The 27656-nt window shown below is 50.4% G+C and overlaps 1 protein-coding gene across 1 annotated transcript in view; it reads right to left on the reverse strand.

Annotated features, from left to right (window-relative positions):
• POLD2 (DNA polymerase delta 2, accessory subunit) overlaps window positions 1-27656 on the reverse strand; it is a 73471-nt gene that overhangs the window by 19986 nt on the left and 25829 nt on the right. Inside the window, exons 4-7 of the mRNA XM_075342956.1 lie at window positions 16865-16988; window positions 15785-15899; window positions 1097-1295; window positions 782-862 (exon numbers count right to left, since the gene is read on the reverse strand). Coding sequence (XP_075199071.1) covers window positions 782-862; window positions 1097-1295; window positions 15785-15899; window positions 16865-16988 — 519 coding nt within the window. The remainder of the gene's footprint in view (window positions 1-781; window positions 863-1096; window positions 1296-15784; window positions 15900-16864; window positions 16989-27656) is intronic.

Consider the following 27656-nt stretch of genomic DNA (forward strand, 5'->3'; position numbering starts at 1 on the left):
GATCCCCATGGCTCGCCCAAACCATAACCAATGAGCGGTCTTCCATGTGACCACACATCACTGTGGCCAATGGGAACGTTCCACATCATCTGTGATGTCACTACGCCCAATGGGATCGCGCCACATAATTTGTGATGTCACAACGGCAATGGGATCGCGCTACGTCATCTGTGATGTCACAACGGCCAATGAGATAGCGCCACGTCTTCTGTGATTTCACCACCGCCAATAGGATTGTGCCACGTCATCTGGACACCTGATGCACTAAGTGCCTGAGCATGCTCAGAAGCCTGAACCACTGAGTCTAGGAATTGAGACTATCAGGCTGAGCATGCTCGGAAGGCACAACCCAGGACTTAGGCTGAAAACACTTAGATGTTTGGGTCAGTACTTGAGACTCAAGGAAGCGAACCGAACGACGCCGAGCATAGGGGGAAATCGTCCCAGAAGGCATCCGAGAAGATGCCACAGCTCGGTTTGTGACAGACATCATGTATACTGGCACGGAGTCAGCCATAGGGAGACACATTATGTATAATGGAACAGGGTCAGCCATAGGGAGACACAATGTATAAAGGAGCTGTCCAGTCAGAGACCTCTGTGACCTATAAACACTCTGATGGGGCACATGAACGGGTCCGGTCTCTATATGCACATGGCACAGGCCAAACTCATTATTTCTGCCCGTGTCGTGTATATGGTTAAAGCATTTGATTTTCTGCATTGGAAACAGAACAACTACAATATTGAAGGAGAAAAAACTGTTACCCCTGCTACTTACACTGAGCTGGAGGAGGATTTCATCCAGCATCTTCACAGCGTCTACACTGGCCGCCTGAGTCTTCTTACTCAGATATTTAGCCTGAAGAGTAAAGATGGTCAGTTTAGATATAATATGGCACAAACCATCATAACTGCCTCTAGTAAGAGAATAACTCCTGCCCCGATCATTCCCTCATGGAGGCAGGCACTAGGGCTGATAATACTATGGAGCTCGGTATCATACTACATTATTGGGTTATATGGAGTATGGGCAGATGCCAGACAGCACATAAGCTCTACACTCTGTGGATAATTTAGTCCTGACATCTTATACCTTGTTTAGAGAGTCTTTGCCCTGAGTGTTCTCACTGAGCAGGTTTCCAGCTAGAATGACGCGAGATATCCGGGCCGCACAGCCCTGCTCCTCTTCTGCTCCGGCCTGCCCTGTCACCAGGTCCAGAAGCAGCTGTAACCCCAGCAGGCTGTCTCCGCTGCCTCCTCCGAGGCCCAGACCCGATGTCAGCAGCACATACCTACAACACAGAACCAACAAGTGTAAAAAAAGATCCACTACACCGACAAGGAAGACATAAGGAGAAATAAGGAGCAAACATACAACGCTCTAATATCCGGTTAGGCAGTTTCTAGAAGACTTTGCTCCATTGATGAGATCTGATCATGTTAGGAGAGGAATGGAAAAGCTGCCAAATATGAATAAGTCCTAACTAGAGATGAGTGAACCCCTGAATGTTCGGGTACGCTGGGTTCAGGCGGACTAAAAAAGAAGGGAATTTTGTTACTTACCGTAAATTCCTTTTCTTCTAGCTCCTATTGGGAGACCCAGACGATTGGGTGTATAGCACTGCCTCCGGAGGCCACACAAAGCAATTACACTAAAAAGTGTAAGGCCCCTCCCCTTCTGGCTATACACCCCCAGTGGGATCACTGGCTCACCAGTTTTAGTGCAAAAGCAAGAAGGAGGAAAGCCAATAACTGGTTTAAACAAATTCACTCCGAAGTAACCTCGGAGAACTGAAAACCGTTCAACATGAACAACATGTGTACCCGAAAAACAACCAAAAATCCCGAAGGACAACAGGGCGGGTGCTGGGTCTCCCAATAGGAGCTAGAAGAAAAGGAATTTACGGTAAGTAACAAAATTCCCTTCTTCTTCGGCGCTCCATTGGGAGACCCAGACGATTGGGACGTCCAAAAGCTGTCCCTGGGTGGGTAAAGAATACCTCATGTTAGAGCTGCAAGACAGCCCTCCCCTATATGGAGGCAACTGCCGCCTGCAGGACTCTTCTACCTAGGCTGGCGTCCGCCGAAGCATAGGTATGCACCTGATAATGTTTGGTGAAAGTGTGCAGACTCGACCAGGTAGCTGCCTGGCACACCTGTTGAGCCGTAGCCTGGTGTCGCAATGCCCAGGACGCACCCACGGCTCTGGTAGAATGGGCCTTCAGCCCTGATGGAACCGGAAGCCCAGCAGAACGGTAGGCTTCAAGAATTGGTTCTTTGATCCATCGAGCCAGGGTGGCCTTAGAAGCCTGCGACCCTTTGCGCTTACCAGCGACAAGGACAAAGAGTGCATCCGAACGGCGCAAGGGCGCCGTGCGGGAAATGTAGATTCTGAGTGCTCTCACCAGATCCAACAAATGTAAATCCTTCTCATACCGATGAACTGCATGAGGACAAAACGAAGGCAAAGAGATATCCTGATTAAGATGAAAAGAGGATACCACCTTCGGGAGAAACTCCTGAATGGGGCGCAGCACTACCTTGTCCTGGTGGAAGACCAGGAAGGGAGCCTTGGATGATAGCGCTGCCAGCTCAGACACTCTCCGAAGAGATGTGATCGCTACCAGAAAAGCCACTTTCTGTGATAGTCTAGAAAGCGAAACCTCCCTCAGAGGCTCGAAGGGCGGCTTCTGGAGGGCAACTAGTACCCTGTTCAGATCCCATGGATCTAACGGCCGCTTGTACGGGGGTACGATATGGCAAACCCCCTGTAGGAACGTGCGCACCTTAGGAAGGCGTGCCAAACGCCTCTGAAAAAAGACGGATAGCGCCGAGACCTGACCTTTAAGGGAGCCGAGCGACAAACCTTTTTCTAACCCAGATTGCAGGAAAGAAAGAAAGGTAGGCAATGCAAATGGCCAGGGAGACACTCCCTGAGCAGAGCACCAGGATAAGAATATCCTCCACGTTCTGTGGTAGATCTTAACGGACGTGGGCTTCCTAGCCTGTCTCATGGTGGCAACGACCCCTTGGGACAATCCTGAAGACGCTAGGATCCAGGACTCAATGGCCACACAGTCAGGTTCAGGGCCGCAGAATTCCGATGGAAAAACGGCCCTTGGGACAGTAAGTCTGGTCGGTCTGGTAGTGCCCACGGTTGGCCGACCGTGAGCTGCCACAGATCCGGATACCACGCCCTCCTCGGCCAGTCTGGGGCGACGAGTATGACGCGGCTGCAATCGGATCTGATCTTGCGTAGCACTCTGGGCAAGAGTGCCAGAGGTGGAAACACATAAGGGAGCCGGAACTGCGACCAATCTTGCACTAGGGCGTCTGCCGCCAGCGCTCTTTGATCGCGAGACCGTGCCATGAAGGTTGGGACCTTGTTGTTGTGCCGGGACGCCATAAGGTCGACGTCCGGCCTTCCCCATCGGTGACAGATTTCCTGAAACACGTCTGGGTGAAGGGACCATTCCCCTGCGTCCATGCCCTGGCGACTGAGGAAGTCTGCTTCCCAGTTTTCTACGCCGGGGATGTGAACTGCGGATATGGTGGAGGCCGTGGCTTCCACCCACATCAGAATCTGCCGGACTTCCTGGAAGGCTTGCCGACTGCGTGTCCCCCCTTGGTGGTTGATGTATGCCACCGCTGTGGAGTTGTCCGACTGAATTCGGATCTGCCTTCCTTCCAGCCACTGCTGGAAGGCTAGTAGGGCAAGATACACTGCTCTGATTTCCAGAACATTGATCTGCAGGGTGGACTCCTGCTGAGTCCACGTACCCTGAGCCCTGTGGTGGAGAAAAACTGCTCCCCACCCTGACAGACTCGCGTCTGTCGTGACCACCGCCCAAGACGGTGGTAGGAAGGATCTTCCCTGTGATAATGAGGTGGGAAGAAGCCACCACTGCAGAGAGTCCTTGGCCGTCTGGGAAAGGGAGACTTTCCTGTCCAGGGATGTTGACTTCCCGTCCCATTGGCGGAGAATGTCCCATTGAAGTGGGCGCAGATGAAACTGCGCAAACGGAACCGCTTCCATTGCCGCCACCATCTTCCCGAGGAAGTGCATGAGGCGTCTTAAGGAGTGCGACTGACTTTGAAGGAGAGCCTGCACCCCAGTCTGTAGTGACCTCTGCTTGTCCAGCGGAAGCTTCACTATCGCTGAGAGAGTATGAAACTCCATGCCAAGATACGTTAGTGATTGGGTCGGTGACAGATTTGACTTTGAGAAGTTGACGATCCACCCGAACGTCTGGAGAGTCTCCAGTGCAACATTCAGGCTGAGTTGGCATGCCTCCTGAGAGGGTGCCTTGACAAGTAGATCGTCCAAGTAAGGGATCACAGAGTGTCCCTGAGAGTGCAAGACTGCTACCACTGCCGCCATGACCTTGGTGAACACCCGTGGGGCTGTCGCCAGACCAAATGGCAGAGCTACGAACTGAAGATGGTCGTCTCCTATCACGAAGCGTAGAAAAACGTTGGTGCTCTGTAGCAATCGGCACGTGGAGATAAGCATCTTTGATGTCTATTGATGCTAGGAAATCTCCTTGAGACATTGAGGCAATGACTGAGCGGAGGGATTCCATCCGGAACCGCCTGGCGTTCACATGCTTGTTGAGCAGTTTTAGGTCCAGAACAGGACGGAATGAGCCGTCCTTTTTTGGCACCACAAAGAGATTGGAGTAAAAACCTTGACCTCGTTCCTGAAGAGGAACAGGGACCACCACTCCTTCTGCTCTTAGAGAATTCACCGCCTGCAGAAGGGCATCTGCTCGGTCGGGATGTGGGGAAGTTCTGAAGAACCGAGACGGAGGCCGAGTACTGAACTCTATCCTGTACCCGTGAGACAAAATGTCTGTTACCCACCGGTCTTTGACCTGTGGCAGCCAAATGTCGCAAAAGCGAGAGAGCCTGCCACCGACCGAGGATGCGGAGGGAGGCGGCCGAAAGTCATGAGGCAGCCGCCTTGGAAGCGGTACCTCCGGTTGCTTTCTTGGGGCGTGAGTGAGCCCGCCAGGAATCAGAGCTCCTTTGCTCTTTCTGAGTCCCTTTGGACGAGGAGAATTGGGGCTTGCCCGAGCCTCGAAAGGACCGAAACTTTGACTGCCACTTCCTCTGTGGAGGTTTGCTTGATCTGGGCTGGGGTAAGGAGGAGTCCTTACCTTTGGACTGTTTAATGATTTCCGCCAATTGCTCACCAAACAGTCTGTCTCCAGATAATGGCAAGCTGGTTAAACATTTTTTAGAAGCAGAATCTGCTTTCCATTCCTTTAACCACAAGGCTCTGCGCAAAACTACAGAGTTGGCGGATGCCATTGAGGTACGGCTCGTAGAGTCCAGTACCGCATTGATAGCGTAGGTCGCAAACGCAGACATTTGCGTAGTTAGGGACGCCACTTGCGGCACTGCTGGACGTATGAGAGAGTCCACCTGTGCCAGACCAGCTGAAATAGCTTGGAGCGCCCACACGGCTGCGAATGCTGGAGCAAACGACGCGCCGATAGCTTCATAGACAGATTTTAACCAAAGGTCCATCTGTCTGTCATTGGCATCTTTAAGTGAAGCCCCATCCTCCACTGCAACTATGGATCTAGCTGCAAGCCTGGATATTGGAGGGTCCACTTTTGGACACTGGGTCCAGCGTTTGACCACGTCAGGGGGAAAAGGATAACGTGTATCCTTAAGGCGTTTAGAAAAACGCTTGTCCGGATAAGTATTGTGTTTCTGGATGGATTCTCTGAAGTCAGAGTGGTCCAGAAAAGTATTCAATTTACGCTTGGGATACAGAAAATGGAATTTCTCCTGCTGTGCAGCTGCCTCCTCTGCAGAAGGGGCTGGGGGAGAAATATCCAACAGCCTATTGATGGCCTCTATAAGGTCATTTACCATGGCGTCACCATCTGGCGCATCCAAATTGAGTGCGGCGTCAGGACAAGACTCCTGATCACCCACCTCTGAACCCTCATATAGGGACCCTTCTCGCTGAGACCCTGATCCGCGTGATGACGTGGAGGGTCTCTCCCAGCGAGCTCGCTTAGGCGGACTGGGACTGTCATCAGAGTCAGAGCCCTCAGCCTGTGATGCCTGGGACCCCCTTGAAGTACGGATTAGTTCCAACTGAGGGGGACCGGGGAACATAGACACAGCAGTGTCTATGGTCTGAGCAACTGGCCTGGACTGCAAGGTCTCCAGGATTTTTGTCATAGTCACAGACATTTTATCAGCAAAGACTGCAAATTCTGTCCCCGTCACCGGGGCAGGGTTCACAGGCGCCTCTGCCTGGGCTACCACCACAATAGGCTCTGGCTGACGAAGTGCCACTGGGACTGAACATGGCACACAATGAGGGTCGTTGGAGCCTGCTGGTAGATTAGCCCCACATGCTGTACAAGCAGTGTATACAGCCCGTGCCTTGGCACCCTTGCGTTTGGCGGATGACATGCTGTTGTCTCCTCAAGCAATATAGGGTGTACAGCCAAGAAGCGACCTTACAGTGCAGTATATAAATATATCTAGACACAGCAGTGTCTATGGTACAGCGAAAAATATAACACTGTGGCACTAGTGGGGCCGCACGTATGTGCTGCTTACCGCCCGCTTAGCGCGGGTGTGTGGTCGCCAGAAACCCCTAGCCTGGGTCCCCCAGAGCCTGCGTCCGTTCTCCAGCCAGACTGCATGTGTATAATGGCTGCCGGCGTCCTGGGGAGCTGCAAGCCTGGGGGCGGGCCTAGGGCATGCACAGAGAAAAAGCGCGAAGCCTGTGTCCTACTGTGCTCAGTGAGAGGGCTGGAGCATGTAAATCGTGCTCCAGCCCTCGGCGCTGCCGATTGAACAACGTCTCTCCCCTACCCTGATTGACAGGGTGGGGGGCGTTAACGAAGCGGAGCTAGGCCGCAAAAGCCGGGGACTAAAGTTAGAAGCGCCACCGCCGTAAAAGCGCGGTCGGCGCGTCCCCGGCGCACTACAAGTCGCAGCTGCGCCGCCGCTCCAGGGGCGGTCGGCGCGGCGATCCACACACATAAAGTCCCCCAGTAATCTGCGGGGACTATAAGCCAAGCGCACAGCGCTACAGTCCCCGGCGCACTAGCACACCCAGCAAGCCTGGGGGTGTGCGTGGCCTGCCATACGGGGACACAGAGTACCTGAAAGTTGCAGGGCCTTGTCCCTGAACGGCACTCCCGCTCCACATCCAGCAGGTTCTATGGGTCTGTGGATGGAGCCCGGCCTCAGGGCTTGGTGGCCGGTAAGATCCCACTTCCTCAGAGCCCCTCAGGGGGATGGGGAAGGAAAACAGCATGTGGGCTCCAGCCTCCGTACCCGCAATGGGTACCTCAACCTTACAAACCACAAGTGGGGTAAGAAGGGAGCATGCTGGGGGCCCCATATGGGCCCTCTTTTCTTCCATCCGATATAGTCAGCAGCTACTGCTGACTAAACAGTGGAGCTATGCGTGGATGTCTGACCTCCTTCGCACAAAGCAGAAAACTGGTGAGCCAGTGATCCCACTGGGGGTGTATAGCCAGAAGGGGAGGGGCCTTACACTTTTTAGTGTAATTGCTTTGTGTGGCCTCCGGAGGCAGTGCTATACACCCAATCGTCTGGGTCTCCCAATGGAGCGCCGAAGAAATAAGTTTGGTTCGGCAACCAGACTTGACCCAGGACAACAAACCCCCATACAAATCAATGATAACCCGGAACATCGGTGCTGAAAAATGACTGAAAAATTGTCTTAGTAAGGGCTTGGGAGCTGCAAAAGGAAACAAAATGGGGTTAAGAGCAGGGTAATTATACATACCCTGTTTCCTTGAAGATAAGACAAAAAAGTCAGTCTCTTTTCTTCACTGCTTGTTAAACTAAATTAATATTCCTCCTTCTTCCGCGCCCCCCTTTGTGCCAGTGTCTGTGATTGGTTGCAGTCAGATGTATTAGTATAAAAAGAATTAAAAAAAAAAACAACAAAAAACAACACAGAGTTAGGTCCCCCTATTTTTAATAACCAGCCAAGGTAAAGACAGCTGGGGGCTTGTACTATCAGGGTGGGAAGGCCCGTAGTTATTTGGCCCTTCCCAGCCTAAAAATAGCAGCCTGCAACTGGTTCAGAAATGGTGCAGCCACTAGATGCAACAAATCTGGCGCTTCGCCCTGGCTCTTCACGATTGTCCAGATGCAGTTGCAATCGGGGTAATAGATAATGGGATATGTCATTTGTGAATTGACAACTGACATCGAGTCTAGAGGTTAATAATAGGTGGACGTCTATCAGACACCTCCATTACTAACCTCGCAAGTAAATGGTTAAAAAAATATATATATATTTTCTTTGAAAAAAAATCACCCATTCACATCTATGGGTCTGTAAAAAGAAGGGAATTTTGTTACTTACCGTAAATTCCTTTTCTTCTAGCTCCTATTGGGAGACCCAGACGATTGGGTGTATAGCACTGCCTCCGGAGGTCACACAAAGCATTACACTAAAAAGTGTAAGGCCCCTCCCCTTCTGGCTATACACCCCCAGTGGGATCACTGGCTCACCAGTTTTAGTGCAAAAGCAAGAAGGAGGAAAGCCAATAACTGGTTTAAACAAATTCACTCCGAAGAAACGTCGGAGAACTGAAAACCGTTCAACATGAACAACATGTGTACCCGAAAAACAACCAAAAATCCCGAAGGACAACAGGGCGGGTGCTGGGTCTCCCAATAGGAGCTAGAAGAAAAGGAATTTACGGTAAGTAACAAAATTCCCTTCTTCTTCGGCGCTCCATTGGGAGACCCAGACGATTGGGACGTCCAAAAGCTGTCCCTGGGTGGGTAAAGAAATACCTCATGTTAGAGCTGCAAAGACAGCCCTCCCCTACGGGGAGGCAACTGCCGCCTGCAGGACTCTTCTACCTAGGCTGGCGTCCGCCGAAGCATAGGTATGCACCTGATAATGTTTGGTGAAAGTGTGCAGACTCGACCAGGTAGCTGCCTGGCACACCTGTTGAGCCGTAGCCTGGTGTCGTAATGCCCAGGACGCACCCACGGCTCTGGCAGAATGGGCCTTCAGCCCTGATGGAACCGGAAGCCCAGCAGAACGGTAGGCTTCAAGAATTGGTTCTTTGATCCATCGAGCCAGGGTGGCTTTTGAAGCCTGCGACCCTTTGCGCTTACCAGCGACAAGGACAAAGAGTGCATCCGAGCGGCGCAGGGGCGCCGTGCGGGAAATGTAGATTCTGAGTGCTCTCACCAGATCCAACAAATGTAGATCCTTTTCATACCGATGAACTGCATGCGGATAAAAGGAAGGCAAGGAGATATCCTGATTAAGGTGAAAAGAGGATACCACCTTAGGGAGAAACTCCTGAATGGGGCGCAGCACAACCTTGTCCTGGTGGAACACCAGGAAAGGAGCTTTGGATGACAGCGCTGCTAGTTCAGACACTCTCCGAAGAGACGTGACCGCTACCAGAAATGCCACTTTCTGTGAGAGTCGAGAAAGTGACACATCCCTCAGGGGCTCGAAAGGCGGCTTCTGGAGAGCAACAAGGACCTTGTTTAGATCCCACGGATCTAACGGCCTCCTGTACGGAGGTACGATATGACACACCCCCTGCAGGAACGTGCGCACCTTAGAAAGTCGCGCTAGACGCTTCTGAAAAAACACGGATAGTGCCGAGACTTGCCCTTTAAGGGAGCCGAGCGACAAGCCCTTTTCCAACCCAGATTGCAGGAAGGAAAGAAAGACAGGTAACGCGAATGGCCAGGGGGATACTCCTTGTGCAGAGCACCAGGATAAGAATATCTTCCACGTTCTGTGGTAGATCTTAGCAGACGTGGGCTTCCTAGCCTGTCTCATGGTGGCAACGACCCCTTGGGATAATCCTGAAGACGCTAGGATCCAGGACTCAATGGCCACACAGTCAGGTTCAGGGCCGCAGAATTCCGATGGAAAAACGGCCCTTGGGACAGTAAGTCTGGTCGGTCTGGTAGTGCCCACGGTTGGCCGACCGTGAGATGCCACAGATCCGGGTACCACGACCTCCTCGGCCAGTCTGGGGCGACGAGTATGACGCGGCCGCAATCGGATCTGATCTTGCGTAACACTCTGGGCAAGAGTGCCAGAGGTGGAAACACATAAGGGAGCCGGAACTGCGACCAATCTTGCACTAAGGCGTCTGCCGCTAGAGCTCTTTGATCGCGAGACCGCGCTATGAAGGTCGGGACCTTGTTGTTGTGCCGAGACGCCATTAGGTCGACGTCCGGCACCCCCCAGCGGCGGCAGATTTCCTGAAACACGTCCGGGTGAAGGGACCATTCCCCTGCGTCCATGCCCTGGCGACTGAGGAAGTCTGCTTCCCAGTTTTCTACGCCCGGGATGTGAACTGCGGATATGGTGGATGCTCTTTCCTTCACCCACATCAGAATCCGCCTGACTTCCTGGAAGGCTTGCCGACTGCGTGTCCCTCCTTGGTGGTTGATGTATGCCACCGCTGTGGAGTTGTCCGACTGAATTCGGATCTGCTTTCCTTCCAGCCACTGCTGGAAGGCTAATAGGGCAAGATACACTGCCCTGATTTCCAGAACATTGATCTGAAGGGTGGACTCCTGCTGAGTCCACGTCCCTTGAGCCCTGTGGTGGAGAAAAACTGCTCCCCACCCTGACAGACTCGCGTCTGTCGTGACCACTGCCCAGGATGGGGGCAGGAATGATCTTCCCTGTGATAATGAGGTGGGAAGAAGCCACCATTGCAGAGAGTCCTTGGTCATCTGAGAAAGGGAGACTGTCCTGTCTAGGGAAGTTGTCTTCCCGTCCCATTGGCGGAGAATGTCCCATTGAAGTGGGCGCAGATGAAACTGCGCGAACGGGACTGCCTCCATTGCTGCCACCATCTTCCCTAGGAAGTGCATGAGGCGCCTTAAGGGGTGCGACTGACCCTGAAGGAGAGACTGCACCCCTGTCTGTAGTGACCGCTGCTTGTCCAGCGGAAGCTTCACTATCGCTGAGAGAGTATGAAACTCCATGCCAAGATACGTTAGTGATTGAGTCGGTGCCAGGTTTGACTTTGAAAAGTTGATGATCCACCCGAAAGTCTGGAGAGTCTCCAGCGCAACATTCAGGCTGTGTTGGCATGCCTCTTGAGAGGGTGCTTTGACAAGTAGATCGTCTAAGTAAGGAATCACCGAATGTCCCTGAGAATGCAAGACTGCTACCACTGCCGCCATGACCTTGGTGAAAACCCGTGGGGCTGTCGCCAGACCAAATGGCAGAGCTACGAACTGGAGATGGTCGTCTCCTATCACGAAACGTAAAAAAACGTTGGTGCTCTGTAGCAATCGGCACGTGGAGATAAGCATCTTTGATGTCTATTGATGCAAGGAAATCTCCTTGAGACATTGAGGCAATGACGGAGCGGAGGGATTCCATCCGGAACCGCCTGGCGTTCACATGCTTGTTGAGCAGTTTTAGGTCCAGAACAGGACGGAACGAGCCGTCCTTTTTTGGAACCACGAAGAGATTGGAGTAAAAACCTTGTCCTTGTTCCTGCAGAGGAACAGGGATCACCACTCCTTCTGCTCTTAGTGAGCACACCGCCTGCAGAAGGGCATTTGCTCGGTCGGGATGTGGGGAGGTTCTGAAGAACCGAGGCGGAGGATGAGAACTGAATTCTATCCTGTACCCGTGAGAGAAAATGTCTGCTACCCACCGGTCTTTGACCTGTGGCAGCCAAATGTCGCAAAAGCGGGAGAGCCTGCCACCGACCGAGGATGCGGAGGGATGAGGCCGAAAGTCATGAGGCAGCCGCCTTGGAAGCGGTTCCTCCGGTTGCTTTCTTGGGGCGTGAATGAGCCCGCCAGGAATCTGAGCTCCTTTGCTCCTTCTGAGTCCCTTTGGACGAGGAGAATTGGGTCTTGCTGGAGCCTCGAAAGGACCGAAACCTCGACTGCCACTTCCTCTGTTGAGGTTTGCTCGATCTGGGCTGGGGTAAGGAGGAGTCCTTACCCTTGGACTGTTTAATGATCTCAGCCAATTGCTCACCAAACAGTCTGTCTCCAGATAGTGGCAAGCTGGTTAAACATTTCTTGGAAGCAGAATCTGCTTTCCATTCCTTTAACCACAAGGCTCTGCGCAAAACCACAGAGTTGGCAGACGCCATTGAGGTACGGCTCGTAGAGTCCAGGACAGCGTTGATAGCGTAAGTCGCAAACGCAGACATTTGCGAGGTTAGGGACGCTACTCGCGGCACTGCTGGACGTATGATAGAGTCCACCTGTGCCAGGCCAGCTGAAATAGCTTGGAGTGCCCACACGGCCGCGAATGCTGGAGCAAACGACGCGCCAATAGCTTCATAGACAGACTTTAACCAAAGGTCCATCTGTCTGTCATTGGCATCTTTAAGTGAAGCCCCATCTTCCACTGCAACTATGGATCTAGCCGCAAGCCTGGAGATTGGGGGGTCCACCTTTGGACACTTGGTCCAGCGTTTGAACACGTCAGGGGGAAAGGGATAACGTGTATCCTTAAGACGTTTGGAGAAACGCTTATCTGGATAAGCATGATGTTTCTGGACTGATTCTCTGAAGTCAGAGTGGTCCAGAAAAGTACTCAATTTACGCTTCGGATACCGGAAATGGAACTTCTCCTGCTGTGCAGCTGCCTCCTCTGCTGAAGGGGCTGGGGGAGAAATATCCAACAGTCTATTGATGGCCGCTATAAGGTCATTTACCATAGCGTCACCATCAGGGGTATCTAGATTGAGAGCGGTGTCAGGATTAGATTCCTGATCACCCACCTCTGTCTCCTCATACAGAGCCTCGTCTCGCTGAGACCCTGACCAGTGTGATGACGGCGAGGGTCTTTCCCAGCGAGCCCGCTTAGGCTGCCTGGGACTGTCATCCGAGTCAGAGTCTTCAGCCTGTGATGCCTGGGACCCCCTTGAAGTACGGATTAGTTCCAACTGAGGGGGACCGGGGAGCATAGACACAGCAGTGTCCATGGTCTGAGAAACTGGCCTGGACTGCAAGGTTTCCAGGATTTTTGTCATAGTCACAGACATCTTATCAGCAAAAACTGCAAATTCTGTCCCCGTCACCGGGGCAGGGTTCACAGGCGTCTCTGCCTGGGCCACTACTACCATAGACTCTGGCTGCCGAAGTGGCACAGGGATTGAACATTGCACACAATGGGGGTCATTGGAACCTGCCGGTAGATTAGCCCCACATGCGGCACAAGCAGTGCATACCGCCTGTGCCTTGGCACCCTTGCGTTTTGCGGATGACATGTTGTTGTCTCCTCAGAGCAATGTAGGGTATAAGCCAAGAAGCGACTGTACAGTGCAATATAAATATATATGGTACAGGGAAAAAATGCACCAAATAACACTGTGGCACTAGTGGGGCCAGCACTTATGTGCAGCTTACCGCCCGCATAAACGCGGGTGTGTGGTCGCCAGAGTCCCTTGTCTGAGTCCCCCAGAGCCTGTGTCCGTTCTCCAGCCAGACTGCATGCAGGAATGGCTGCCGGCGTCCTGTGGAGAGGGGCGGGCCCTGGGCGTGTTGAGACCAAGAGCGGGAAACTTGCGTCCCCACTGTGCCCAGTGAGAGGGCTGGAGTATGTAAATAAGACTCCAGCCCTCGGCGCTGACTATAGAACAGCGTCTCTCCCTTTCCCTGATTGACAGGGTGGGGGCGGGAACGAAGCAGAGCTAGGCCGCAAAAGCCGGGGACTAGATTTATGAGCGCTGCCGCCGTAAAAGCGCGGGCAGCGCGAGTCCCCGGCGCACTACAAGTCCCAGCCGCGCCGCCGCTCCCGGAGCGGCCGGCGCGGTAGTTCCCAAGACATAAAATCACTCAGCTAAGCTGCAGTGACTCTAACCCGAGCGCGCAGCGCTAGTGCCCCCGGCGCACTAGCACACCCAGCAAGCCTGGAGTGTGCGTGGCCTGTCTGTGCGGGGACACAGAGTACCTGAACGTTGCAGGGCCTTGTCCCTGACTGTACTCAGCTCCTCCAGCAGGGTCTCTGGGTCTGTGGATGGAGCTCGGCCTCAGGGTTTGGGGGCCGGTAAGATCCCACTTCCACAGAGCCCCTCAGGGGGATGGGGAAGGAAAGCAGCATGTGGGCTCCAGCCTCCGTACCCGCAATGGGTACCTCAACCTTACAAACCGCAAGTGGGGTGAGAAGGGAGCATGCTGGGGGCCCTATATGGGCCCTCTTTTCTTCCATCCGATAGAGTCAGCAGCTACTGCTGACTAAACAGTGGAGCTATGCGTGGATGTCTGACCTCCTTCGCACAAAGCAGAAAACTGGTGAGCCAGTGATCCCACTGGGGGTGTATAGCCAGAAGGGGAGGGGCCTTACACTTTTTAGTGTAATGCTTTGTGTGACCTCCGGAGGCAGTGCTATACACCCAATCGTCTGGGTCTCCCAATGGAGCGCCGAAGAAATACAAACATCATACAGATGCAATCCTTATGAAACCCGTGTATGTCCGTTTTTAAAATTGCAAAGGGAAGAAAAGGGTTTTTCATTTTTATTTAGTGAAAAAAAAATCACAGATTGTAAAAACCTGACCAAACATAGACGGAAATCAAATCCAGAACACTGACTTAAATTGGAAAAAATATATGAACATATGAATTGTGTGGGATGAGTGAATATGGGACGTTTTCCCACTTTTAAGCAATATTAGATCTATTTTGGCAAATCATTTGTACATAGACATGGTTGGATGATTAAATAACCGCACGCTAGTAGTTGTTTTTTTACAATCCATGGGGTCGGCGCTCCCCGTGTATAGATGGACTATGATAAACAACCAATCAGCTTTTAGTTTGCATTTCAGAGAAGATCCTACGGTGACAGGAGTTTTCTCCTCCTCTCTGGTTTACAGACATACGTGCCCCCCCCACCCGTGAGTTACTGAACCTATTATACCACCAGATCAGAGCGCAGCAGGCATGTGCCTTCAATTACATACATACTCATTTGCAAATCCCTCACAAGAAAGTTTTTCTTTGTCTTTTCCCAAAACTAAAGTCCTATTATTATAAGTGGATTGTCCCCACACATCACAGTGTTTATAGGCCCCTTTACACACAGAGACATTCTAGCGATCCCGACCTGGCCGGGATTGCTGGAAAGTCTCTGGTGAGTTGTCAAGCAGGCAGATCTGGCCAACGACGCAGCAGCGATATGGACCTGCAAAACGACCTAGCTGGTCGTTGAGGACGTGTCAAAGCAGCTATTTGAAAGGGAACGCTGGGTCTAAGTCGCTAACGATGTCGTTGTAATGGTGTCAAACACACCGATGCATGCTGCGCAGCGGGAAACAAAGTACCAAACAATGTTCCTGAAAGATTTATAGCGATCAGTGACCTCATAGCGGGGGCCAGGTCGCTGTTGCTGGGGAGGTCGCTATTACGTCACAAAACCGGTGACGTTACATCAATATCACTAGTGATGTTGCAGTGTGTAAAGGGGCCTTATCCCAGAAGATTACGAAGCATTCACCAACCCAGCGAAAGGAGTCTTTACCAAGGTCCTGATCCAGTATTTGATAGTTTTTTGGATCTATTGACTACTTATTTTCTTGAACTATATGACTATTACACCAATAAAGAACTATGGAAGAAGCCAGAGGAAATTTCTCAGCGAGTTTCTACAACACATTCCATGTAGGGTTTGGCAGCAAAATAATTGTGGTTTTGCATGGTCTGATTTTAAAAGAAATATTAAAAACCATCGATCAGCAAAAAAACTGCTAGCTGCTACCTGAATAAATGCAGATTTAGAAATCGGTGGACCTACCTGTCTTCTTCCAAATCTGGAAGAGGGGCCTGTGAGGGAAGGGAAGTCAAGCAGAAATCTTCTACGGTGAACTTTCCAGCATCGCCTTCTTCACCGAGGACGACTATCACCGCACCTAGGAGAACACAAGGAATATGGGTATGGAAGGGGATCGATAGGCGAGAGGGAGGCAGCTGCAAATAAGGACGCCTGTTCTTAGTATGAAGGGGAGTCCAAATGGCTGCTCTTCCACCAATCCTGCAGATAGCAGAACCCCCTTTAAAGGGAACCTGTCAGGTCCAATTTGCACTCAGAACCACAAGCAGTTCTGGGTGCATTTTTCTAATCCCTGCATCTAGTAGCATAGAAAAACAGATCTTTAGAAAAAGTATTTCTAAACATTTTTTATCATTTGAGCAGGGGGTTGGACTAGATGACCCAGGAGGTCTATTCCAACTCTAATATTCTATGATTTGTTAATGAGTGCAGGACTAGTCGCAAGGGGTTATTTCCCTTGGCTAGTCGGCCCCCTTAACATGTAAGCATGCCCACTGGGGCCTGCTAACATGCTAATGAATGCACAGCGTCAGAGGCATGGTCGGGCTCACCTCTGGTTTTTGGCTCAGTGCGCACAATCAAAACATCCCCAGCACTTCTGGTCATGTACACTACACCAGTTTGAAGCCGGGACGCGTACACCCAACTTCATAGTGTGCATGACTAGAAATCTGGGACTTCTGATCATATACACTGAGCCAAAATCCACCTTCGGGCACGGTGGCAGCAGAGAGCAGTGAGAGCGACCATGCCTCTGACGCTGTGCATTAATTAGCATATTAGCACACCCATAGGGTCATGCTTACATGCTAAGGTGACGACTAGCCAAGGGAACTAAGGCCCTTGGGACTAGTCCCTGGCCTCATTAGCATATCATAAAGGATCTTTAGAAATACCTTTTCTAAAGATCCCTTTATCTATGCTACTAGATACAGGGACGGTTAGGCAGGGATTAGAAATATACACCCAGAACTGCTCGTGGTGCTGGATGCATATTACACCTGACAGGTTCCCTTTAAATATTCCAGAGATAAGGACACTCACCGGTCACAAACATCTGCACGTCGGTGGCGCCCTCCAGCCGGATCCTCTGCAGTTCGTCTTCCAGAATGAGCTCATCTGAGTCACTGATATATTTATGTCTTGCAGGCTGAGGCAGGAGATTGTGCTGGAGGTGAGAGAACGCAATAACAGATGGATGTGATATATCTTGTAAACAGCACTGAGGTATATCATTCCTCATCATGGAATAGTACTATTAGGAGCAATGCAGACCTGAAAGGGTGCTGACCCTCAGAGATGACATTTACGTGAATTACAGTCTGTAGTGTTTATACCGGGATTATTTTTGGGGGAGAAGCTTGATTCAGTTACTGCGAATGCCTCTGAATCAGTCTGAGGAATGCCGAGCCGCCAGCCATAGGTTTATTTAACTCCTTCTGATAATTATCTGTTCTCAAGATGCTTCTTAAAGGAGTTGTCTGGGCATAAGATATTGATGATCTATGTTTAGGGGATAGATCATCAATATCAATGTGATGACCATGCTCTGCAGACCCATCATCCAGCAGGGCCGGTTTCACGCATTTGCTCTGTAGGCTGGCTTCCTGCAGAGCTGGCTTACCCTCTTGGTCCTCTCTGGATTTTCGGCCTCTCTCTGAACTTGGGGGAGGGGTTCCTCCGGGCCTTGATTTCGTCTCCGCCTCCGCTTTATTACGGAGCCAATCCTGCTGCAGCGCCGCCAGTGATATTTCCGTATTCTCGGCAAGTACTCTTCCCTAGCTTTGCTTGTCTCTCTGATCTTGTCCCACTACCACCTGTGTCCATCTACCTTGACCCCTCCGTGTCACCCCTCCGTCTCAGTCCCAGTTTCCGTCCATTCTGTCCCGGTGTTTTGACCCTCTCCCCTACTTATTGACTTGATCTCCCTGTGTATTGATCCCGGCCTGCCTTCTGACGTTGTTTTTGCTCTTCCATTGTCCTGACGTTTCCTCTCCATGTATCGACCTCGGCTTGCCCTCTGACGATTGCCCCTGCTTTTCCCTCTGTCCTGACGAGATCTCCTGTGCACCGATCCCACATTGTATGACTCCCCATCTCTGGATCCTGCTTAGATCTTTGTGTCTTCCCTGACTGCTTGTACTTTGGCGCCACCTTGTGGACTAGCCACTAACTGCAGCAGGGTCATCATTACAATTATATCGGTTGACTGTTATGGTTCCCTGAAAAATGCCCACAGGAAAATTGCCCACAGGAAAAATGCCCACATGGAAAATTGCCCACATGGAGAATTGCCCACACGGAAAATTGCCCACATATTGCCCACACAAAAAATTGCCCACACGGAAAATTGCCCACACGGAAAATTGCCCACACGGAAAATCGCCAATTGCAGCATCACAAAGTTTCAGATCTATGATATTTGAGGTGCAAGGTGAGGATGTTAACATTATAGGTCAACTTGTGATTTACAGTTGACCTAGTGCAAAACTGCAAAAATGCTGAAGATCTGTGGTTTGTAGCAGTCTGTCATTATCAGCAATAGATAGATACAGACTGTTCTAATCTCACTGATTCTGCCTTACTCCTTCCACCAGCCCAAAACAGCAGCACATGCAGAACCAGCAGCACATGCAGAACCAGCAGCACATGCAGAACCAGCAGCACATGCAGAGCCAGCAGCACATGCAGAGCCAGCAGCACATGCAGAACCAGCAGCACATGCAGAGCCAGCAGCACATGCAGAACCAGCAGCACATGCAGAACCAGCAGCACATGCAGAACCAGCAGCACATGCAGAGCCAGCAGCACATGCAGAACCAGCAGCACATGCAGAACCAGCAGCACATGCAGAGCCAGCAGCACATGCAGAACCAGCAGCAGTGTGATCCAGAGGAGCAATCACTACTATCTGTACTCACAAAAGTATCACTGTATTATCTGTTGAGTTACATGTGACAGCAGGTCACATCTAATACATTATCATCTCAGCGGAGCCCACCAAAAACAGGGTGCTGCTGGCAGAGATAGGGTACTTTCACACTTGCGTTCATCGCAATCCGCCACTATGGAAAATATTCTCCATAGACTTATATTGACAACGCACTGTGACGCAGTGTCTGCGTTTCATCCGCTGGCCGACACTGAGTCGTTATTTTGACTGAGCACCGGGAGGAGGGAACGCAGCATGTAGCGTTTTTGGTGTCGTTAAAACAACTCACCTTGGCGGATTCCGTTGGAATCCGCCAAAGTGTCTAATGATCGTCTATGGTGGCGGATACCGCCGCTATGCGCTAAGCAGCGGAATCCGCTGATGGATTCCATCACATTCTACTGAGCATATGTACCGCCCCGGGGCTTGGCCGGCTGCCGAGACGCTCGGATCCGGGCTCATCGGTGGGTGGCTCGAGCTCCTCCCGGACCCAGGGGTCACGTCACTCTGAAGGGATGCTGACGCTACGTGAGGGGTGGTGTTCAGTGGGGAGGTTCACGGCCGAGGCTGTTTTTGGGGGTTAAGTTCGTGACGCCACCCACGGGTTGTGGTGAATGGATGGACACCACCGCTGCCGTTGACTAGGCTCCCGGGGATGGTGTTGCGCAGCTTGGTGTTGACCCCTCCGTGGTAAGGGGGTGATGGTCCCGGGGGCCCGAGGGTGCTGAGGAGGGGGGATGCGTGCTGGCTTGTTGGTGCGATGCGGTGCGCGGCCCGAGGGAACTGTTGTACTCACTATTACAGACACACTGGAGTCTCTGGTAAACCAAACAAGATGGTGGACGATGCCCGCAGGCGGTTGCGCTTCTCCCCTTTTTTCAGGTTGGTGGTATCCGCCTTTCTCCTGCACCTCACTTTTAGTAGAATAGTGACTCCTATGCCTGAGCAACAGTAGTCCGCTCCCCAGCTTTGTGTGTGCCAGTAGAGCCCGTTTGCCCGCAGACGCTGGCCCGTGGGATCTCGATGCCTGGGCGGTGGCTTTCTATCCCTCTGGTTGGGCTGTTGTCTTCAGTCGGGTCTTGGGTGGGAAAGGACCTAAAGTCCAGACCCCAATCAGTGAATTCAACTCGGTCCAGTGGCTTCTGGGCCTCGTACTGGGTCTGAGTACCCCTCCTGGTGCTCTGGTTTCCAATCGGTTCCTCGGTTCGGTACCGGCGGGCCACTACCCAGTCCTGGTTCCTTACGGTTCCACCGGCTGTAATCCCTGCTCCTGTAGGCGGTCACCACCATCTGCCTCCTGGCCACAGGGTATCCGGGCTCCAACCCAGATCCCTGACAGATGTGCACACTTTGCTACCACTCTCCTCCACTCCTGTCACTGAATTCTCTGTTGTTCCCGCCTCAGGCTCTCCGAACTCCTCGGTGGGCGTGGCCAACCACCTGGCTCCACCCCCCGGGTGTGAACGTCAAGTCCTGAGAGGGGTGACTCAGGGTTTTAAGGTTGGCTGCTGGTACCTTTTTAGGGGAAGGTGTTTGTGCAAGGACCTACCTGTGACTACCTGGCTAATCCAGGGCGTCACACATGCTCAGCATGTCTAGCAGAACGATCTAAATTGTTTAAAATCACTCCTGCTCTCTGTTGGTCAGTCTCTCCCTCTCACCCCCTCTCTCATACTCCCCAATCATGGGCGCGGCGCTGCACAGCTGTCACCATGCTCTGGTGGCTTCTCTTTTGAAAATGTCGGCCGCTTATTCCATCTCGTATTCCCTGCTTCCCCCGCCCACCGGTGCCTATGATTGGTTGCAGTCAGATGCGCCCCCACGCTGAGTGACAGCTGTCTCACTGCAACCAATCACAGCTGCTAGTGGGCGGGTCTATAACATGCAGTACAATAAATAAATAAATAATTTAAAAAAAACGGCGTGCGGTCCCCCCCAATTTTGATACCAGCCAAGGTAAAGCCACACGGCTGAAGGCTGGTATTCTCAGGATGGGGAGCCCCACGTTATGGGGAGCCACCCAGCCTAAAAATATCAGCCAGCAGCCGCTCGAAATTGCTGCATCCATTAGATGCGACAGTCCCGGGACTCTACCCGGCTCATCCCAAATTGCCCTGGTGCGGTGGCAATCGGGGTAATTAGGAGTTAATTGCAACCCATAGCTGCCACTAAGTCCTAGGTTAATCATGGCAGGCGTCGATGAGAAACCCCCCATGATTAACCTGTAAGTGAAAGTAAATAAACACATACACCCAAAAAAATCCTTTATTTGAAATAAAAGGCAAAAATACACCCTTTTTCACCACTTTATTAAAATCCCCAAATACCCCTCCAGATCCGACGTGATCCACAGAGGTCCCATGACGCTTTCAGCTCTGCTACATGAAGCTGACAGGAGCGGCCACAGACCATTACCGCTCTCTGTCAGCTCCACACAGCAACTGAAGTGAATCGCGCTGTCAGCGGGGATGTCACTGAGGTAGTGCTGGTGTGTGCATTAATGATGGGGGCGGTAGTGCCTGCGTGTGTGTGGTGACGATGGGGGCGGTAGTGCTGTGGTGTGTGCGGTGATGATGGGGCGGTAGTGCTGTGGTGTGTGCGGTGATGATGGGGGCGGTAGTGCCGCTGTGTGCGGTGATGATGGGGGCGGTAGTGACGGTGTGTGCTGTGATGATAGGGACGGTAGTGCCTGTGTGTGGGCGGTGATGATGGGGGCGGTAGTGCCGCGGTGTGTGCGGTGATGATCGGGGCGGTAGTGCCTGCATGTGTGCGGTGATGATGAGGGTGGTAGTGCCTGTGTGTGTGCGGTGATGATGAGGGTGATAGTGCCTGTGTGTGTGCGGTGATGATGAGGGTGGTAGTGCCTGTGTGTGTGCGGTGATGATGGGGACTCTCTCTCTCTCGGCTAAAGAAAACTAACACAATGTGTTATTTCACAGGAATCTGTTGCCTTTATTATCACATTATTTACAACGCATCCGTCACATGCGTCACACAACGCATTGTGACGGATGCCAAACAATGCAATTGTGAAAGTAGCCATAGCTGGTCCTGAAAGCCCCAAAGGCACAGCAGAGAGGTGAGACTCTGTCGCTTGTACCACCTTGTGTTCGTGCTGGGAATGTATGATATGTTTTTGCAGTGGTGTAACTAGAGTCCAATGGGCCCCAATGTGAAATTTGGACCTGCCCCCCCCCTCCCCCACTCACACATGTTCTCACATGTACGGGCCCTTGTAGTGTTCTAACTTCTATCAAGACTTATGAACTGCCTCCCCTCCCCCTTCATTATGTAGTAATGTCCTCCGTCCTGGTATATATGCCCATCATCCTGGTGAATATGTCGTCATCCTGGTGTATATGACCCAATGCTGGTATATAAGGTCCTCATCCTGGTATGTATGGTCCACGTTGTCTCCATCCTGGTATATATGTTCCCATCCTGAGTTACATGGTCCCCAATCCTAGTGGGCATTCATGTCTTGGCAATTTTCTGTGGACATTTTTCACATATCATGTGAACATCCTCACCTTGCACCTCAAATATCATAGATCTGAAACTTTCTGATGCTGCAATTGGCAATTTTCTGTGTGGGAAATTTTGCATGTGTGCAATTTTCCGTGTGGGCAATTTTCCGTGTGGGCAATTTTCCGTGTGGGCAACTTTCCGTGTGGGCAATTTTCCATGTGGGCAATTTTCCATGTGGGCATTTTTCCTATGGGCAATATTCATGTGGGCATTTTTCCTGTGGGCAATTTTCCTGTGGGCATTTTCCTGGTCACCGACTGTTATATAGCCAGCAGGCCAATCAATGAGCTGTAATTAGCTGTAAACAGCTCTGTACGCTGTGTAGTGGCCGCTGCAAATCTGCTCTCATTCAAGAGTAGATAATAGCTGATCTCTGGGGGTACTGGTGTCAGGCCCCAACCAATCGGATATTGAGTATCTGTCCAAAAAATAGGTCATCAGTATCAATAGCCCGGACAACCCCCTTTAAAGGGACTTCTCATCAGGTCAAAAGTGTGTCACGGGTGACAGACAGTCATTTGGTTTATGGCAATATAAGGTCACAGCGTTTGGCTGTGCAAAATGCTCCTTGACTTTCTATTGTTCCTGCTGTCAGTACTCATTGTACAAGGTATCTTTCCTGCTACATTTTCATCTCTCCCCCTTTAAGACCCAGCAGGAGCTTGCCTTCCACCCAGCTGCTGAGCATCAGCATTATCTTGGTGCTTAAATACTCCCATCTTTCCTGGACTGGTGCTGGTGATATTATTCAGTTCATTCTAGTTCTGGTTGCAAGCAGGTGGCTTGCTCTCATCTGTGTTATCGTCACTGAAGCTTTACTGAACTCCTGCCTGTGTCATCTGTGGATAGGTAATTCATGCATTTTCCTCCTTGTGTCTTCCTGTAGCGTTTAGTGGGGTTGATGAAGAGCTCATCCCACTAGTTTCCTATTTAGGGCCCAGCACTAGAGATACCTAGGGTCAGGTATCTGGCTCAGTGCATAGGTGCAGAACCTATCTAGGATGGTGAGGGATCCCAGGAACCAGCAGTAGGTTCGGTCAGGGGTCACCATCTCCCCCTTCCCTAGACACAGGAGTCCTCTTCCCTTAAGTTTTCCCGCTGGTTTGGTACTGCCCCGCACCTAGCGTGACAAAGTGGCCAGTTTTTGCTTTTATTTTATTCCTGGCGCTCCCTTGAATATTTCATTTTTTTTTTCTTTTTAAAATCCGCCATACAATGCCAGAGATACGGGCCTTTATATTTAATGCTCATGTATATGGTCTTTACAAAAAGGGTGTGTCCAACAGAATATTATGCAGAGCAGCCATAGTCATGCCCCCAGAGCATATGCTGAGCCACGCCTTCCCTTAAAGACCAGAAATATCTGCCCCGAATAAAGAGGCTCATATCTGTGGAACCGTATGGGGGATTTTAAGAAAGAAAAAATCCGAATATTCAGGAAAGCAGTGGGAATGAAATAAGGGCAAAACCTGCCCGCTTTTGATCTGGTGACAGGTCCTCCTTAAAGGGGTTTTCCCACAAAGTTAATTTCAAAGTTGATTTTAATGAACTGATCTAATAATAATAATAATAATAATAAAATAATATTATTATTATTATTATTATTATTAACAATAATAATAATTTCCACAATTGGACGTGTTTAAAGAAAAAAAATGTTCCTGTGCTGAGATAATCTTATGTATGTGTCCCTGCTGTGTACTGTGTAATGGCAGTGTCTGACCGTACAGGGACATGGTCTGATCATACCAAAGCTCCTGGGCAGGGGAGGAAGGAAAAGAGTGTACAGACATTACAGCACGGGATCGTAGATAATTCTGTGAGGTAAAGTATTTCCCTCAAAAAAGAATATTTTGCGATCTCCAGCTGTAATGTGTTTATACCCTTTTGTGTCCATCCAGGCCCAGGAGCTGTGGTATGAACAGACCATGTCCTTGTACAGTCAGACACGGCCATTACACAGCAGGAACACCTATACAGTGTGTCCACCCATATCCTGTCCACCGCCATTAACTTGAGAACGGCGGCAGCTATAGGCATAGAAGTGGTGTCTAGGTATAGTAAAGTAGCCATGCGCTACACAATGAAACCACCTATAGCGCCACCTGGTGGAAAACAACGGAGTTAGCATTTTTATCTCGAAAATGGAACAAGAGAAAAAAACTGTAGGGCATCATCAATTCAATATGAATCGACACCTTGCATACAGAAATGCAATGATATGAAACCCATGACCCCCGCAAACACATTGAATGCTGGTCACGCATATGGCGCTCATTTAACTTTGATGCTCAAAGTGGCCCCCGTCAGCTGCAATGCACATCTGGCCTCTGCACAGCATACTGTATCTTGCTGCACATTGTGCAATATGGTAGGTGACACGTTTGCACAAGCATCTGTGATACGTCGTCGTAGGTCCTGCAATGTTGGTGGAGGGGTCGCATACACCTGCTGTTTGATGTGACCTCACAGAAAGAAGTCCAATGGGGTCAGGTGAGCGTGGAGGCCACTCCACACAGCCACCATACCCAATGACTTGTAGGAAGGTCTCCATGAGGTATCGCTTCACGTCCGCAGCCTTGTGAGTTTTACACGTTCTAATCATAGCATTTCTGTATGCAAGGTGTCAATTCGTATTAAATTGATGACGCCCTACAACTTTGTAATTCCCTTTTTCCTCTATCGCGTTCCGTTTTTTAAATAAAAATGCTAACTCCGTTGTTTTCCACCAGGTGGCGCTATAGGTGGTTTCATTGCGTAGCGCATGGCTACTTTACTATACCTAGACACCACTTCTATGCCTATAGCTGCCGCCGTTCTCAAGTTAATGGCGGTGGACAGGATATGGGTGGATACACTGTATAAGATTATTATTACGGTATTATTTATTATTATAGCGCCATCAATTCCATGGCGCTTTACATGTGAAAAGGGGTATACATAATAGTGACAAGTACAATAATGATAAACAGTACAAGGCACAGACAGGTACAGGAAGATAGAGGTCCCTGCCCACGAGGGCTCACAGTCTACAAGGGATGGGTGAGGATACAGTAGGTGAGGGTAGAGCAGATTGTGCGGCATTATATCAGACTGAGGGTTACAGCAGGTTGTAAGCTTGTCGGAAGAGGTGGGTCTTCAGGTTCCTTTTGAAGTTTGTCAGATTGTAAGATTATCTCAACACAGGAACATTTTTTTTTTTAAAATACATCCAATAGTATAGATTATTATTATTATTCCAAGATTTATGGATTAAAATCAACTTTAAAATGAACGTACCGTAGTTTGTGGGAAACTCCCTTTAAGGCCCTGTCTCTCTGTTATATTGATGGTAATCTCAATTATAATGAACTCAATGAAATTGCAATAAATGACGCTCGCAGATATCACAGTCTCTGAGTCCTGTCTCCAGTGTACACATACTGTGTTAGAAGACAGAAAAATAATACACAATACAGGACCAGGGAAAATCCCATAAAAAAGCAATGTTGATACTCATCCATTCACTAGTATATGGATACAACTTTAAAGTGGCAGCGTCAGCAGGTAGCTAGAATGTGGATTTTGAGATAACAAGGCAGGAATATACGTAATTACTTACCGGTTATGTGTTTTTTCCGAACCCATGACGGCACCACGAGTCTACAATATAAGGGTGCCGTCATAGGGTGAGGGAAAAATACGTAATTACTTACCGGTAATGTGTTTTTTCCGAACCCATGACGGCACCCTTATATTGTAGCCTCGTGGTGCCGTCATAGGGTGAGGGAAAAAAGAGGGCTTTACACGCTACGATATCGCTAGCAATTGCTAGCGATATCGAGGGTGTAAGCACCCGCCCCCGTCGTGTGTGCGATATCGTGTGTTCGCTGCCGTAGCGAACATTATCACTACGGCAGCGTCACACGCACTTACCTGGTCGGCAGCGTCGCTGTGACTGCCGAACAATCCCTCCCTCAAGGGGGAGGGACATTCGGCATCACAGCGACGTCACTAAGCGGCCGGCCAATCAAAGCGGAGGGGCGGAGATGAGCGGACGTAACATCCCGCCCACCTCCTTCCTTCCGCATTTCCGCTTGGCGGCAGGTAAGGAGACGTTCCTCGCTCCTGCGGTGTCACATGCAGCGATGTGTGCTGCCGCAGGAGTGACGGACAACATCGATAATCAACCATTACCGATTTTTGGTTTTGGGACGACCTCTCCATGGTGAACGATTTTCACCATTTTTGAGGTCGCTGGTCAGTGTCACATGCTGCGATATCGTTAATGACGCCGGATGTGCGTCACTAACAACGTGACCCCGACGATAAAACATTAACGATATCGTAGCGTGTAAAGCCCCACTTATAAGTCAGGTAATACCATTGTGCAGCAGCTACAGCCATGGTTATGCAGACCGACAGCCTGTGAATGCTTTTGCTGCCACCTCCAGGAGGATACTAGAACTACATGATTATAGGAAGAAGCTGCCAGTCTCAGGATACATTTATTTAACTTATATAGTGCTTTACAGATATGATCATCACTGTCCCCATTGGGGCTCACAATCTAAATTCCCTATCAGTGTGTTTGTGGGAGGAAACCGGAGAACCCGGAGGAAACCCATGAAATTACATTACGGGGAGAACATACAAACACCTTGCAGATGATGTCCTTGGTGGGACTTGAACTCATACATACAGGACATATGAAAAGGAAATCCATCTTATAAAGTGGTAACATATATGTTTTCCCAGATACAGATGTGCAAGAAACATATACTCGAATTGATGGATGCTGCTGTTCCCTGCAGAAGAGGATATGCCAATAATTGGAAATAACCCTGTATTGTGTATGTTAGAAGAATGTATTGTGGACGCTCAGAGGCAGTGGCAATTGGAATAATAAGGGGTTAATGGCAGCTCCCAGATGCAGCTAAGCCTCAGGTCAGGTCACTCAGATCAATTAGGTCACTGGAAGTCAGGTTACCTGCGATCATAGGTGAAGGACCGTGGGAACCTCTAGCTGTAACCGCAAATAACCTGAGTGACGTCATCGCTGATCACTGCGTATCAGTCTCTTCCTGAAGCTCACAGCAGCGGTCATGTTCTCTGCCCTCGCTGTTATTTCCCTTGATAAAGACGGCGAAACGCGCGTTGGGAAGCCTCCCTGTGGTCCCTAACATGTAAGTAGTTCTCACTGATCATGTTGTGATGTACTGACACACATTATAATACCCTTGGTGTGTTCTATATATAGCTTTCCTATGGTCTCTCTCACCATATGGTCCACTGTATAGGTGCTATGCCAGCATACTTTGTCATCTATATTTGACATATCATATATATGTAGTTCACATTTGAATGCTTTGCTATAATGCACAGTGCAATGAGCAC

The sequence above is a fragment of the Anomaloglossus baeobatrachus genome, chromosome 4 (genome assembly GCF_048569485.1).
Source record: "Anomaloglossus baeobatrachus isolate aAnoBae1 chromosome 4, aAnoBae1.hap1, whole genome shotgun sequence".
Lineage (NCBI taxonomy): Eukaryota > Metazoa > Chordata > Amphibia > Anura > Aromobatidae > Anomaloglossus > Anomaloglossus baeobatrachus.